This window comes from Berghia stephanieae, chromosome 1, assembly GCF_034508935.2.
Source record: "Berghia stephanieae isolate SIO BIC M18660-M18661 chromosome 1, UCSD_Bste_1.3, whole genome shotgun sequence".
In the NCBI taxonomy this organism is placed as follows: domain Eukaryota; kingdom Metazoa; phylum Mollusca; class Gastropoda; order Nudibranchia; family Aeolidiidae; genus Berghia; species Berghia stephanieae.
In genome coordinates this window covers 41,704,759-41,720,760 of record NC_088360.1, presented here as the reverse complement: position 1 = coordinate 41,720,760, position 16,002 = coordinate 41,704,759, and the positions used below count along the sequence as shown (strand labels likewise).

The 16,002-nt window shown below is 36.6% G+C and overlaps 1 protein-coding gene across 3 annotated transcripts in view; it reads left to right on the top strand.

The window, feature by feature from the left end:
* The window catches only part of LOC144974859 (ectonucleoside triphosphate diphosphohydrolase 1-like), a 67,499-nt gene that overhangs the window by 26,524 nt on the left and 24,973 nt on the right, over positions 1-16,002 (top strand). For all 3 annotated transcript variants that reach the window (XM_078918249.1, XM_078918232.1, XM_078918240.1), the window contains exons 2-6: positions 1,670-1,850; positions 5,547-5,746; positions 8,255-8,444; positions 9,404-9,500; positions 14,062-14,209. In XM_078918249.1, the coding sequence (XP_078774375.1) occupies positions 1,687-1,850; positions 5,547-5,746; positions 8,255-8,444; positions 9,404-9,500; positions 14,062-14,209 (799 nt within the window). In that variant the 5' untranslated portion in view covers positions 1,670-1,686. The remainder of the gene's footprint in view (positions 1-1,669; positions 1,851-5,546; positions 5,747-8,254; positions 8,445-9,403; positions 9,501-14,061; positions 14,210-16,002) is intronic.

Genomic DNA, 16,002 nt, shown 5'->3' with positions numbered 1-16,002 from the left:
TCTAGTTAATACAAGTGAGAATTTAACTACATAAAGAAATAGGAAATGAATAAAAGAACACACAAAACAAAGGTCTGAAGTGACAATTCATCTTTTTCTATCTAGTTAGATGAAATGCAAGATGACGTCCCACAACACGCTTTTCTTATTGATTTTTTCCATCGCGCTTTTCAATGTTGGATAGTGGTCAATCAAAATATTAACCGACTATAACGTTCTGGATACATCCCGAAGTTTTGGTGTGTTGTAGTTACCGTTACTATACTTCTCGGAATGGGCAATGTTAGGAGCTCCTTAGCCAAGCGCATACTATCTATAGATAGTATGCGAATGGCGAAGAAGCTCACAATATTGCCATCTGGAAGTATAAAGGACCAACTGACAACACAAAATGTAACCTGAAACGTTTTTTGTCTAGTTAATACAAGTGAGAATTACTCATAAAGATGGATGGAAAAAGAAAACAATAACAAAGGTCTGAGTGACATCATCTTTGTTCTATCAATACATTTCTCTGGCGTAAATCTGGTTTTGTTTTGTAGTAATGTATTTGTTTTCATTGGGTTTTTGTTGTTGTTGTTGCTGGCTGAAGAAGGGTTTTGAGCCCGAACTTCCTGTGTTTGATATAATGTTCTGTTTTTTTTTTTAAAGCTGTTATATTCAGTTTTGTTTATTACTTTTTACAACTACAACGGTAGGTTTTTGTAACGAAAAATACAGAAGTATGAAATAAAATATCTGACAACTCTACTCCAGCACAAACAAACGTTGGCTGGTTCATGAAAGGAAGAAGTTGTTTACCACAATGTCACACCTTGGCTTAAATTTATCTGATAGTTAGATTGATAATAGGATTCAATGATGTCACGTCCGCCCAGCAACAAGCAGCTTGGTTCTAAATAAATAAAATCGGAACTCTTTATTCTTCATGCTGGCTAGAACTTTTTCACATGTCATGTGATCAGAATGTGTCAAAGTCAAAATATTATCAGATATATAATGTTTTTCTCCTCTGGATACACTTTTATGCTCGTCGGAGAAGTATTTCATAAGGGCGTCCGCCTTGTTCTGATAGATTAGAACCAGTTACTAAGTTACTATGTGTCATTACGAGGGAAGTGACGTCACGACTGTTGAAGCGTATTGTCAATCATATTCGTTTATAATCCCCCGTTACTAGCTTATATATTTGTAATATGATTTTTTATTCAAAAATTAAAAATTAATTTTTGTAGATTATCGTATCTGTCGTTAATGAAGATAATGATCTTGATAATGGTGATGATCGTGATGATAATGATTATCTTGTTGAGGCGATGTGGTCTTGTGGTTTGACACTCGCTTTCGTATCGGAAGATCCTGGGTTCGGGCCTCGCTCAGCGCATAGTTGAGTCCTTAGAACAGGCTCTTTACTCACACCCTCTCACTGTACTCAGGTGTAAAATAAGTACCTGGCCGTAAACAACAATGTCTCTGTCGGATCAAATTGTAATATCGTCTAACTTGTCTCGTTCTACGTGTTTTACGTTGCTGTTGATCAGGAACCCTTTGTAACGCGCTTTGAGCACGTTTATTGGATATTGCGCTACATAAAATCTCAAGTTTTTTTTAATTCACGAAGTTAGAGACAGTCTAGGATTGACAGCAGGGTTATTATTTTCTCTTTCAGACTGCAACAGTTAGACCATGTTATTATCAGCGCCCCATCCTAGAATGCTGTATTTTGTCCTATTGCTGGCAATGAGTCCAGTCGTCCAGGTTGTGATTTCAATAAGTCCAGGAGTAAAGCAGGAATACTTTGGTCTATTTGTCGATGCTGGAAGCTCCAGTTCGAAGCTGAAGCTGTACAAGTAAGCTTGATATCTTAATATTATTTTTCTTGTCTCACTGCTCTCCTCTTCTATCTCTTTCTTTACTTTTCCAGCAACGTCTCCGACATTTTCATCTTCTTTTGTTTCGTCAAGATCATGTCGTTGTTGTTGTCTATGATGATGATGAAGATGATGATGATGATGATGATGATGATGATGATGATGCAGAGGAAGAAGAAGAAGGAGGAGTAGAAGAAGAAGAAGAAGAAGAAGAAGAAGATGATGATGATGATGATGATGATGATGATGATGATGATGATGATGATGTTGATGATGAAGATGATGATGATCGTGTTCGGGTGATAGTGATAGTGTTGACGACGATACCGATTATCATTGAAGAGGAGGAGGAGGAGAAGGAGGGAGGAGGAGGAGGAGGAGGAGGAGGAGGAGGAGGAGGAGGGAGGTAGGGAAGGAGAGGAGGGAGATACGAAAAAGGAACAAAATACGAAAACGATTTAGGCTAGACATTTATTTTTCACATAACTAAAGACAAACAACGGAAAATGAATGAGTTAATTTTGGTCTTAAAAAAATGAAATATTCGATGACCATCTTTTTAGAATCCATCATCAATTAATTGCATTGTTGACTGTACGATGTGTTGGTTGTCAAATTACACATCTTTCGTTGTTGCAAGAATTGTATCTTAGCTTCCCATTTAAAATCAATGTCAGATTTGAATGTGGATTTTGGCATTGTTTAAACCAATCTTGCTCTTCACCCATGTCATAACCTTTGGAGGTGATAACTTTTGGTATTTTTCTAAGGTTGACATACGATCTGACAAGGAAAACAAATCTAAAATGTCATATTCAAAAAGGAAAACGAATACAAACAAGCTTTGACTTCTTACTTACCTAGGTGTTCACTTTCTTAATCGCTCTCTGATATGCGCGAGACTCCTCGCTTTTAAAAATTGTTATTTTGAATTGAATGTATTTTCGCAACGTCTAAAAACCTTTTAATTAAGACCAAAACGATTTTTGGTTGGTTGTGGTCAATCCAATATAATACTAATATATTCTGACTGCCAAAATATACAAATGGTTTAAATCAACCCATACCTACTCTTTTATGTAAACTAAATGTGTTAAGATAGCGGAGACCATTTAGCTGACAAACGTAATGTACTTCTGTAAAGAAAATAAAATTGATATTATCATCATACTGTACATTTTTACAGTAAACATGCCGAATGCATTTTAACCAGTTAACTGACATACTCTAGAAGGACACGTTTTAAAAATATTGCCAGTGAACTTGTCCAGAAGATGTCGATCGATTTAAATGACTCTCATCTTGGCAAAAACTCTCAAGCCTAGGACCTTGCGAGGTTTCAGAGTTTTTGCCAAGATGATTTTAAAATACGTGGCTTTCTAGAAAAAATAAAGATAAGTATTGAATTGTAACCTTCAATTTATTAGACGAAGACAGATACTGTGGATGTTTCGGGTTTCCCTTTTATCAACAAAACACGATATCTTTTCCAAGCCTAATTTCCTGCAAGGTCATTGAATCGACCGGACCTAGGATCTAGATCCACTCTTTATATATTTGGAATCGATTACACCAAGCATACGTAGCAAAATATCCTATCATGTAGTTTATAAATCATACTTGAGATGAATGAGCAAAATTCTAGACTTGAGAGTGCCAGAATAAATGAAATTATTCTCCAACTGTTTGTTATCAAAGATTCAAGGACTGACTTAACCTTTTCAGTTCTGACATTCGTTTGTTTTGAATTGAATGTTTATATGGCAGAGAAGGTTGTATTACGAAATGTGCACTCCCTGTGGATATATAACGAATGATTCTGTAAGACAGCTGAAGTTAGAGTAAACAAAGGATGATCTTGACTTTTACTTTTCCCAACTGAATGCTAAACTTGTCATCATTACTGAATTTGACGACGAAAAATGCAACGAGTCGACTCAATCGGTGTTTGGATGGCAGAAATCTAATTATGAAATACATGGGTTAAATTTGCGTGTTTTATTATAGGCAATGGGTTTAGCTTCTTGAAGTCTAAAAATCGAAAATTTAATATCTTCAATCAATTTAACTGTAATTTTATCCATCCCGACACAATACCATTTTAAGACGATGAATAACAACTAAAAGAGCTGAGAATTCTATCATAAACAAATAATGAATAAACATATGCCATGTCTCATGTTAATCATATGATCGTAAATCTTTGATGATATCTTTCCCATACTTCAAATGTCACTTTTCCAAAAAGTTTGGTCTTTGTTATTTTCTTGATGCATTATTCATCCTGATATAATGTCAATGTATACAAGTTAATACGACGGCCTTCAAAAATGCCAAGGGAATGACTACTGGCACTAGCGTATGGAAGGCATTTTTCTTTTCTTTTTTTTCTGTTTTTTTTTTTCTATTTTTGTCTTCTCTTTTTTCCCCTGATAAATGTATAATAAAGGATAGACTCAAACCCGTAAAAACTATTTTGTACTGTGAACTGCGCAACTGTTGAGACTTTTATGCATTGGTTAGAATTACAAGAGATCGGAGTTGAAAGATTTCTTTCCAAGCACTATTAGTCCTGAAGAACCTGCTTTGTTCACTGAGCCGGAATTTATTCCGATTTCAAAATAAAAAGAAAGTTAAGCCTGCTTTTTAACAACTCTAATTATTCTTATGTACACGACAGAATGTGTTTTAGCCAGAAAATATACCTCATATAAAGATAGATTAAGAGTTGAGAAGTCTGAATCGGATACTTCTCAGAACTCTGATTTTAAAGACTCGGACAGGCTTAAAAGCCCAATTTATATTTGTAGTGATGCAATTGGATTGCAGAATTTAGTTGCTCATTTGGTGTATATCCGAACCATTGACACTGAATTATTTTCTAGCTTCCCATTCATCCAGCCTTGAATGGTTGGTTGGATACTATTCGAGATTGCCGAAAGTACTTTGGTACAGATAAACACCTATTTAACTCTTTACGGTCTATTTTACGCTGAAAATAAATCGGAATCAACAAGAGCTAAATGGGGGCCTTGCAACTCTTGAACGGTTCCTATAGATCAATAAAGACCATGAAGCTAGAGTTTACATCGGTTTTTATGATGTTTAAAAGTCGGTAACATTTTCTTCTTATCAGGTCCTCTGTAATACAGCCCAGGGCTTGAGGAAAGCCGGTTGGTATTTAAATAACATCAAAGAGTTTGCTAGCTAAAAAAACGATGAAGGGTATTATCAGTGCGTCTTATTCAGCTTTTGAAGTCTCTTCCTCATGGTCTGAGATAAATAATAATGTGAAATTGAATGTAAGCTTCAATTTAATAAACGAAAACAGATAATGTGGACGTTTCGGGTTTCCCCTTTATCAACAAAACAGGATGAATGAAACACAACAGACGAATAAGATAACCTTAACAACGCCACTATTACATTATCTCAATCGTCTGTAGTGTTTCATTCATCCTGTTTTGTTGATAAAGGGGAAACCCGAAACGTCCATATTATCTGTTTTCGTTTATCAAATTGAAGCTTACATTCAATTTCACATTGTTATTTGTTTCTTCGAGCTTCGAGCAGCAACATTTACATTATCCATGGTCTGAGAATAGGCTACTTAAAAATATTTACAAAGAGGACAACGAGCAACTCGGACTTAACATTTTGATTTCATCGTTTCAGATGGTCCCCACCAAAGAGTACATCTTCCATGCCAGAAATAACTCTTATCAACAGCACCAAGATCCATACGCCCATCAAAGATTTCTATGATGACTGGGAAGGACTAGACGATTACATTGACAATATGTTAGAATGGGGGGCTGAAAGAATACCCGAGTCTAAACATAGAACTACACCTATACTTCTTCAGGCCACTGCTGGTAAGACTTTTGGTTATGTCCCCTGAAAACGAAGTTTCTAGCAATATTGATATTTTTTTTTAATTCAGAAAATGTTGTTTTTAAAAGAATTTTTTTTTTTAAATTATGCCTTTTTCGCCAGGACATCGTAAGATATCGTCGCCTAGGCATTCCACGAAGGGATATAGATAACTCATCAAACAAGATGTCTGATGTCAACAGGAATCACCCATGTTGTCCAATGAGCAAATTGGGGGTTAATAATCTTGCTCAAGGAAAAAAACGAAAGTGCCCGAAGCGGGGCTCGAACCCGGGTCCTTCCGGGTCACAGTGCAATGTCTTAACCACTCCGCCACTCGCCCCCCCCCCTTTATTTATTTATTTATTTTTAGTAATAAGCCATTATAATAAGATTACCCAGATTGTCAGAAAATCTTAAATTTGACACTTCCCAAAATTTCCAGATTTAAGACCTTATGACAAGTTATCTTAATCTATCGATGTGTGAATCGTTCTTCTTTTATGGATGTGCGATTTGTGAAGAATTTTTAAAATTCTTTTTAGCCAAAATGAAAAATAGGGTATTTTCAAGAGTGCAGTCGCAGCGTGATAAGTACCACACACAACAAGCACAACACAATTTGATTTAAACTCCAACTGAATATTTGCATCGAATCGTATCGTTTAAGTGCTAATTGTGCGACATTCGCTTTCGGATCGGAAGGTCCATGGTTCGATCCTCGCTCGGCGCATAGTTGCGTCCCTGGAAACGACTCTTTACCCACGTTCCTGTGCCGTACTCAGGTATAAAATGAGTACTTGGTCGTTAACCGCATTGTCTCTGTCGGAAAAAAAATGCAATATCGCCTAACAGGCGTCTTGTCTCGTTCTACAAGTTACCTGTTGCTGTTGGCCAGGGACCCCTTGTAAAGCGCTTTGAGCACGTTAAGTGAATATTGCGCTATATAAAAGCTCAATTTTTTAAAATAGGCTTTAAAAACCATTAAACTGCTCATTGTTACTTTTATACAGCGTATTTATCGCTTCCACAAATTTTACCAGTTATGTTCATGGAGAAGCCACAACGGAGAAGAAACTCACAATTCCGTTTATATTTTAATCCATCAACTGGCTTACTTCTGGAAGGACAAGTGTTTAAAATTCGGCTAAAAACTCGTCCTTCAAATATCGATTGATTTAAATAAGATAAGATAAGATAACATAAGATAAGATGATCTTTATTAATCCAAATCAGGAAATTACATTTTTTTTCACATGGCCAAAGGTAAAATATAAAGTTATTTAGCAAGCTAGATGATTATCACAAAAATGTATCATGAAATTTTAAAAACAGTGAGTTTTTATATAGCGCAGTAAAGTTAGGTTCCCCAAACGTAAACAAAGGTCGAGAAGCACGTGGCAAACCACATGTTCCTGTCTTGACAGCTCACGTTCCAATGTAAATAATAGAAAAAAATAACCTTTAAAATTTGGCTGTTAGGTGGCAAAAGAAACACATATTCATAAATACTCGATCATGCATCAAATAATGTCTAGATATGGATATTTTATGGAACAAAAGGTAAAATTTTCTAAAATTTATCAAAAGTTACAGTCTATCTATTTTTAGACCAGAGCAAATTATTGCGCTGGTGTGAACAAAACGAGAATTATTCGGAGCCTGATTTTCATAATAATTTAGCCTTATATTATTATTTTCTGCAACTGTTAGATTTTATGTAAACATATTTTCAATACTGAAAGTGTATTGCCGACAACTCAAACTACAAAATTGGGAGACCTATATTGTGCGTAAATTATTCCGGTCCCTAACGGAAATCACTAGCAACTTGTTATTGTTTACGTTTGGGGCACCTAACTTTACTGCTATATAGCACAAAATCCACTAAACGTGCTCAAAGCACTTTACGAGGGGTCCATAGCCAACAGCAACACTTAACATTTAGGACGAGACATGACATCTGTTAGGCGATATTACAATTTTTTCTAACTGAGACAACGCTGTTAACATCCAGATACTGATTTTACACCTGAGTACAGTGAGAGAATGCGAGGAAAGAGCCTTTTTAAGGACTCAACTATGCGTGACTCGAACCCAGTACGTTCCACCCCAAAGGCGAGTGTTATACCACTAGACCACATTGCCGGTCGACGGATACATTCCTAGTTGAGCATCCTCATGTTATCCATGTTTCGTTTGACTCTAGACGTATTGGAATAATGTCTAAGTCATTTACTGGGTGATTTAGCGTGACTCAGCGGCACGGTCTTTGATTCGTACCCGAAAGGTACCGGGTTCGACTACCTGCCGCGTTGTATGGCCTTGAGCAAGTCACCTAGCCCTAGCTTATTTTGCGCTGCACTGCGGCTAACACCTGGGTTATTCCAGTCTTCCTCTGGAATGGACCCTACAGACAAATTTTCCTGGGGGAAGAATAAAGGGAATAATATTTTTTATTTTTATTTATTTTTAATTGTCATTTTACATTTTCTTGATTCATTTCCAAGGTATGCGGTATCTGACGGGAGAGATGACAAAGACGCTTATGACAAAGGTGAGAGAGATATTGTCAAATTCCAGTCGTAATCCTTTTGCTCCTATCTTGCACAACGATGTAAGTGTTATCTCTGGGGAAGAGGAGGGCGTGTACGCTTGGATTGCTGCCAACTATTTGTTAGGATTCTTTGAAGGCAACAAGTAAGTCCATCAAGCACAGCTGATAACATTCTATATTATTTTTTAATCGTTGTAATTTTTGTGGTCATTCTTCTTCTTCTTCTTTTTTCCCCCTTCTTCTTCTTCTTCTACTTCTTCTTCTACTTCTTCTTCTTCCTTCTTCTTTCTTCTTCTTCTTCTTCTTCTTTTTCCCCTTCTTCCTCTTCTACTTCTTCTTCTTCTACTTCTTCTTCTTCTTCTTCTTCTTCTTCTTTCTTCTTCTTCTTCTTTCTTCTTCTTTCTTCTTCTTCTTCTTCTTCTTTCTTCTTCTTCTTCTTCTTTTTCTTCTCTTTCTTCTTCTTCTTCTTCTTCTACTTCTTCTTCTACTTCTTCTTCTTCTTCTCTTCTTCTTCTTCTTCTTCTTCTTCTTCTTCTTTCTTCTTCTTCTTCTTCTTCTTCTTCTTCTTCTTCTTCTTCTTTTTTATTATTATTATTATTATTATTATTATTATTATATTATGATTATTATTATTATTATCATTACTACTATTATTACTATTACTACTACAACGACTATTATTATTATTATTATTATTACTATTATTATTATTATTATTATTATTATTATTATTATTATTATTATTATTATTATTATTATTATTATTATTATTATTATTGCTATTATTATTATTTTTGCCAAGTTTAATAAAAAATGCTTTATTTTTTAGAAACTTTGCCGACTATACCAAACTCGTATAAAATCACGATATCGTATGTTTCCAAATATGTGTTTTAATTTAGCAGTGCAATGTTACTAGTGTAATGAGTTGCCACGTCTGGTTAAAAAACAAATGACTGATCAGGACAAAGTCTGGAATACGTTTTTTTTTGTTTCTAACAATGCTACATAATGTTGAGTTCGAGCAGAATTCATATTCGATTCATTTTCGAATACGATCTTCTAAACTTTTTTATTTTTTATTCTCTCGCACCCTGTAAAGGACAGTTAGCCAGTCCGTTGGTGTAATGGAAATGGGTGGAGGATCGACGCAGATTACTTTTATACCGGAAGGACCAAATTATGCAGGGGAATTTCAGGTATGTCCTATTTTATTGGTGGTAGAAAATTATTGTCTCAACCTATAAATATAATTTACACACATTACCCCGTTTGACTCGAGTGTTAATGAGTATCGGCTAAAGGCAAATCGTGATATTGTAAGAGTGTTAGTTTACAAATAACGTCTAACAGGCAACGTCTATTGCATGAGTGAATAGAAGAGATGGTAAAGTTTGAGCTTTTTTATATTGACCTTTTATATAGCACAATATCCACTAAATGTGCTCAAAGCGCTTTACAAGGGGTCCCTGGTCAACAGCAATATTTAACATGTAGAACGGGACATGACGCCTTTTAGGCGATATTACAATTTTTTTCGGACAGAGACAACGCTGTTAACGGCTAGATACTCATTTTACAATCGAGTACGGTGAGAGAATATGAGTAAAGAGCCTTCTCCAAGGACTCAACTGTGCGCCGAGCGAGGCTCGAACCCAGGACCTTCCGATCCGAATGCAAGTGCCATACCACTAGACCACAAAGCCGCACCTTAAAGCCGCGGATATGCTAAATATGAATGTTCATATGTATTTATTTATGAATGTTCAAATGTATTTATTTATCAATTTTCATATTTGTTTAACACTAGACGCACGCAGACACTTACACACACATACACACACACACAAACAGACACTCACAAACCCATACACAGACACACACACACAGACACATACACACAAACAGACAGATAGACACACACGGATATAAAGCAACCTTCAAGGTTCGAACCTACTGTCAGTCACTGTCAATCAGCTTTGTTTTTAGCTCTCTTGACCCTGACTCATATGGTCTAGTGTTATGATACCCGCCTTCGGATAGGATTGTCCAGGGTTCGAGTCTCTCTCTGAGCGGTGCATAGTGGAGTCCCTGGAAAAGCCTCTTTACTTAATCTCATTTTCTTACCGTACTCAAGCGCAAAATGAGTACTTGGTCGTTAACAGCGTTGTCTTTGTCAGATTTGTTTGTTGGTGATATCGCCAAATAGGGTCATGTCTCGTATTGTTGTGGGCTAGGGATCATTTATAAAGAGCTTTGTGCATGATTAGTGGACATTGCGCTATATAGTGAGCAGTTGTTACTATACTGCCCCTTTTACCGCTATACTGACCGAGATAAAATCCGTCTCCTTGGAGCATATGGGCCAGAAGTGCTACTTTTGACCTCACCGTGCTTTAATGGCAAGGTTGAAGTTGAATCATTCTTCACGTTGTCGTTATTACTCGCGTGATCCAGATAGGTAGAGCACTCGCTTCACACGCAGAGTAATCAAGATCGATCCCGGGTAAAGTTAAGATTTTTACTGACCCCCCCCCCCCGTCCACCCCGCAGTGTTTGAGTAGCTGGGTCTGTTAGATCTGGCGGAAAGTACTTTGCTACAGACTAGCGTCCTATCCAAAATATAGCAAGCAATTGCTTTTGTCCGTTCCGTTTCATGCTCTTAAAACCAGGATAAACTCCGGCACCATGGTTATAATGGTTGTGAATGACTAATTTTACGAATTATTACTACCCACCGTTTCAGGGGATAGAAATCGCATATAATCCGGTTCTCAAAAATTGAGTTTTATTACATGTACCCATTAGAATTCTCATTAAAAATAATAGCGGGTACACGATTAGCTGTCAAAGAAAATGGCTAGCCTTTATTTGTCTGAAATGTACGAGTAAATGTTATTTGTTTGCATGCTATGATAACTACCATTAATTCAGAACAGTGAGTGGAGCAGGCACTGGAGTGGTGGATAGCTCAGACAGTAAAGAGCCACGCCCTTCTCGGCCAGGCCGAGTTGTCGTACCAGAAAGGATGCGGGTTCGAGCCCCTATCGCCGCCGCGAAATTTTTATTCTCTATTGTCTTCTGTCACGTTCCTACTCACTTCATTTCTTGATAATTATCATATCTGTTTAGTTTGAGAAAAGGTATGATTCGGATTCAAATCTTTATTTTTATCTCTATGCCCGTTATGTGGTCTTGTGGTATGACATTCGCTTTCGGATCGGAACGTCCTGGGTTAGAGCCTCGCTCGGCGCATAGTTGAGTCCTTGGAAAAGACTCTTTACTCACATTCTCTCATCGTACTCGGGTGTAAAATGAGTACCTGGTCGTCAACAGCATTGTCTCTGTAATATTGGAATATCGCCCAACAGGCGTCATGTCGTTATATGTGTTACCTGTTGCTGTTGGGCAGGGACCCTTTGTGAAGCGCTTTGAGCATATTTAGTGGATATTGATCTATGTAAAAGCTCAATTTTTTAAATTTAGCCAATGACAGACAGTGTGGTATGATAGTGCCTTAGAAAGGTCCAGGGTACGAGTCTCGCTCTAATCGGTGCATATATAGTTGAGTACTTAGAAAATGATCTTTACTCACATTCTCAGTTGTAAAATGAAAGAGTACCTGGCTGTTAACAGGGTTGTCTTTGTCGAAAAAAATTGTCATGTTGCCTATCAGACGGAATGTCTCGTCATACATGTTAAGTGTTGCGGTTAACCAGGGACTTCCTATGAAGCGCTTTGAGCATGTTTGAACAAGTTAAGTGAATGAGCGATACTTATATGCTCGTGTTTATTTTTACAACCTTTTATCTTTCAATAGAGAGAATTTCAAATAGGAACAAATTAACCCCTAAGTCAAAACAGTTTACAATTTCTATTTGAGACAAATTGCTAGATATTTTCTCTTTATTCCAAATGGTAATGGAAAGAGGTCCCAGGTTTGAGAGTTTTTGTCAAGATTAGGGCATTTAAATCGAATGGTTTTTGTAGTACGAGTTATCTGGTCAAATTTGTAAAAATGCAAGTTTTTCTAGAGTGCGGCAGTTGACTAGTTAATCAATTTAAAAGTGATTGCCCAAAACTTGTTAAGTCGATTTTTTTCACCAGACATTTGAGATTTCACCTCCATGATCCACTTAATTGAAACGTTAACTTTATCTTGAATATTAATTGACACAAGAAATTCATTAGATTATATAATATGATAGATGTCTATCCCCCCCCCCCATAAAAAAACAACAAAATCAAAGATCCCCCCCCCCCTCCCCAACAGACAAACCAACAAAAAAAGAACAACTAAAATTATAAGGCCAAAGATTCGAGGGGGAAAAAGTGAGCTTTAAAAAAAATGAGATTCTATATAGCGCAAAATCCACTAAATGTGCTCAAAGCGCTTTACCATTGTAATGGGTTCCTGGCCAACAGCAAGACATAACATGTAGAATGAGACATGACGCCTGTTAGGCGATATTACAAATATTTTCGGACAGAGACAGCGCTGTTAACGGCAAGGTACTCATTTTACACCTGAGTACGGTGGGGGGGGGGAATGTGAGTAAAGAGCCTTTTCCAAGGACTCAACTATGCGCCGAGCGAGGCTCGAACCCAGGACCTTCCGATCCGAAAGCGAGTGTCATACCACTTGACCACATAGCGCAAATAATAATACTCTATGTCTCCAAATGGGAATAATATATACTGCGATAACAATTATTAAAAAACTACTCCCCCCAAAGAAAAACACCCCCTCCCCCCCCCAAAAAAAAAAAAAAAAAAAACAAAACTAAAACTAAAAAGAAAACAAAAACAGCAAAAACAATACAAAACAAAACAACAACATAAATAAAGAGGCTAGAAGAAAGATTCGATGGGAAATAATCCTCCATGTCCCAAAATGGGAAAAAAAAATTGAGATAACGAGTATAACCCCCCCCCCCCCCCCCCAAAAAAAAAAAAACAAAAAAAAAAACAACAACCCCCCCCCCCCCAAAAAAAAAAAAAGAAAAACAAAAAAACAAAACAAATAAACCCAACTACTTTTCAATTTATAGATTTCTTAATTCCCAGACAGCAAGTTCAGGTGGGCATCGGGCAGGTTTTTACCAAATACAACTTTTAAAAATCTTTTCCTATTTGCTTTGATTTCCTCATGCACTGTTCGTATCAACTTACCTGATTGTGCAATATAGAGTTCAAGCAAAGATGGGTCTCCTGAAACACATTTTTGCTTTATTGGACCCTGTTTTTGACTTATCTATTTATGTACCCTTCGATAAAACTGCGGCAATTATAGACACAAAAGGAATGTAAAACTTAGATATTTGTAATTTTCAACTGGAGATTAACAAAAAGTATTTCGTTGAACATCCGTGAAGCACAAGTCTGGGGATCGTACCACCCACCCCCCTAGAATTGATTAAAATATGAAAAGGCGTGAATGAAAATGGAGTTGCAACGACAAACGCCCTTTTCTATGACCGGGGGATATCTATATTGACATTTATATTGATGGCATATAGACAGGATATTACATTGTGTTATGATAATTGTGGATGTATTAGCAATACATGGAGAGAGAGAGAGAGAGAGAGAGAGAGAGAGAGAGAGAGAGAGAGAGAGAGAGAGAGAGAGAGAGAGAGAGAGAGAGAGAGAGAGAGAGAGGTACATTTCGCTTTATTTTTGTTTTTGAATTTCTCTATTAACTTAAAAATTTATCGACTGAAATGCATTCTCCATCTGCTTCCCTCAATCTGTTTCCAGGTGAGACTGGCCAACCGACGGTACAGTTTGTACGTCCATAGTTATTTGAATTTCGGCGCCTCCGCCATCGACAGAGAAATATTACATCAATTGCAGTCGGGTATGGACGAAATACCTGATCACTTAGAGGATCCTTGCATGCTGAAAGGTTTGTTGATAGTCTAGTTGAGGGCTTCCAATTTGATACCATAACTCTAATGATAACGACAAGTCTTAATATCAGTGAAGGCAGTACAACGCTGAGTAGAAAATAACAGTCGGAATACATTTAGTCGCTTTTTTTATGCCCTTTTTAAAATTTGATTATTGCATTAAAATCAAAGCGTTGGCTGCTTTCAGCTTGTTAAGATAAATCATATATATATATATATATATATATATATATTTGTCAACAATTTGCTTTGTATTTCTTTGAAATAATTGTAAAAATAAAACCAAAAAAAAAATAAATAAAAAAACAAAAAAAAACAACAACAAACACTATCAAACAAGCAAAGTAATTAAAAAAAACAACAAAACAAACGAAATTACAATTCGCACATCCTAGGGGCAGCCATTTTGAACTGCCATAATTTTGTCTAAATTTGTCGGATTTAAAGTTAGCCAGATATGACGTCATTTGAAAACAAAATGAACTCAGTAGGAATTTTGTCCCATTATTTTTTGAGTAAGCTTTGTATCATTATGATAACATTCGGACACAAAGCTCACCAATTGCCATGGTAGGTTTTGTAACCAAAAATACAAACACATAAATGAAATGATCTGAAAACATTAAATTTGGCAAGAGTTACGCGACTGGTATCTTATATATTAAATAAAACGATCAGAGTATTTATAAGGGATAAACACCTGTTGACATTGAGCTTCGGCTCAGTCGATAGTCTTATGTTTCCATTTATTCAATGTGTGGAATCTTTAATTTTTACCTGATGTGGACTAATCTTAATATTGGAACTTTTAACTTAAGATCTATTAAAAGTAACATTCGAAAGGAACAACTGTGTCAAGATTTAGAAAGTTATAAAATCGATGTGTTGTGTTTACAAGAGACGAAGATCCAAGATGGCGTCGACCAAACAATAAATGGTCACAGACTGCTGTGCTTTGCTTCCAGTTCACCTCACTATGGTGGTGGATTTCTCATAAATAAAAACTGCAGGGATTTGACTAGTGACGAATGGAATGTTTCGGACAGAATATGTGTTCTTGAGCTTAAGTGTAAGATCAATTCAAGGAACCAGAAAAACAATAACAAAGACGATCACGGTAAGAAGACGTTCGCTATCTCAATCGTAAATGTTTACGCACCAACAAGTCAACGCGCAAAACAATACCCAGAGGAAACTGATAAATTTTACAAAGACCTAGACGATACACTGAACAAAATAGGAAACAAATCAATATTAATAATCGCTGGAGATTTTAATGCCAAAGTAGGAAAACGTCTCGACAGTGACACACTATGTTTAGGATCATACTCAAAAGGAAAACGTAACGATAACGGAGAAAAATTAGTCCAGTTCTGTGAACAGAGAAAACTTTTCATAACAAACAGTGCTTTCAACCACCCATCAAGACACCAGACAACATGGGTAGGACAAAGGAAAGACCAAACCCAAGACAAAATGATAACAATACACAACCAAATAGACTATAGATAGTATGCAGATGACGTCACTCAGGCCTTTGTTATGGTTTTTGCCATCCCCGTTTGTGAGTTGTTCTCACTAAACTGTATTAACCAGACTATAAAAGTTCATGGTTACACAGAGTTTGTGTGTTGGTCCGTTATACTTCCGGTTGGCAATGTTGTGAGCTTCTTAGCCAAGCGCATACTATATATATCATATGTCGACACCGCCATAAACACTACTCAACCAACTCGCGATCATACGGTGGTACACTGCTAACATCCGATCACAAACTTGTAAAAACGAA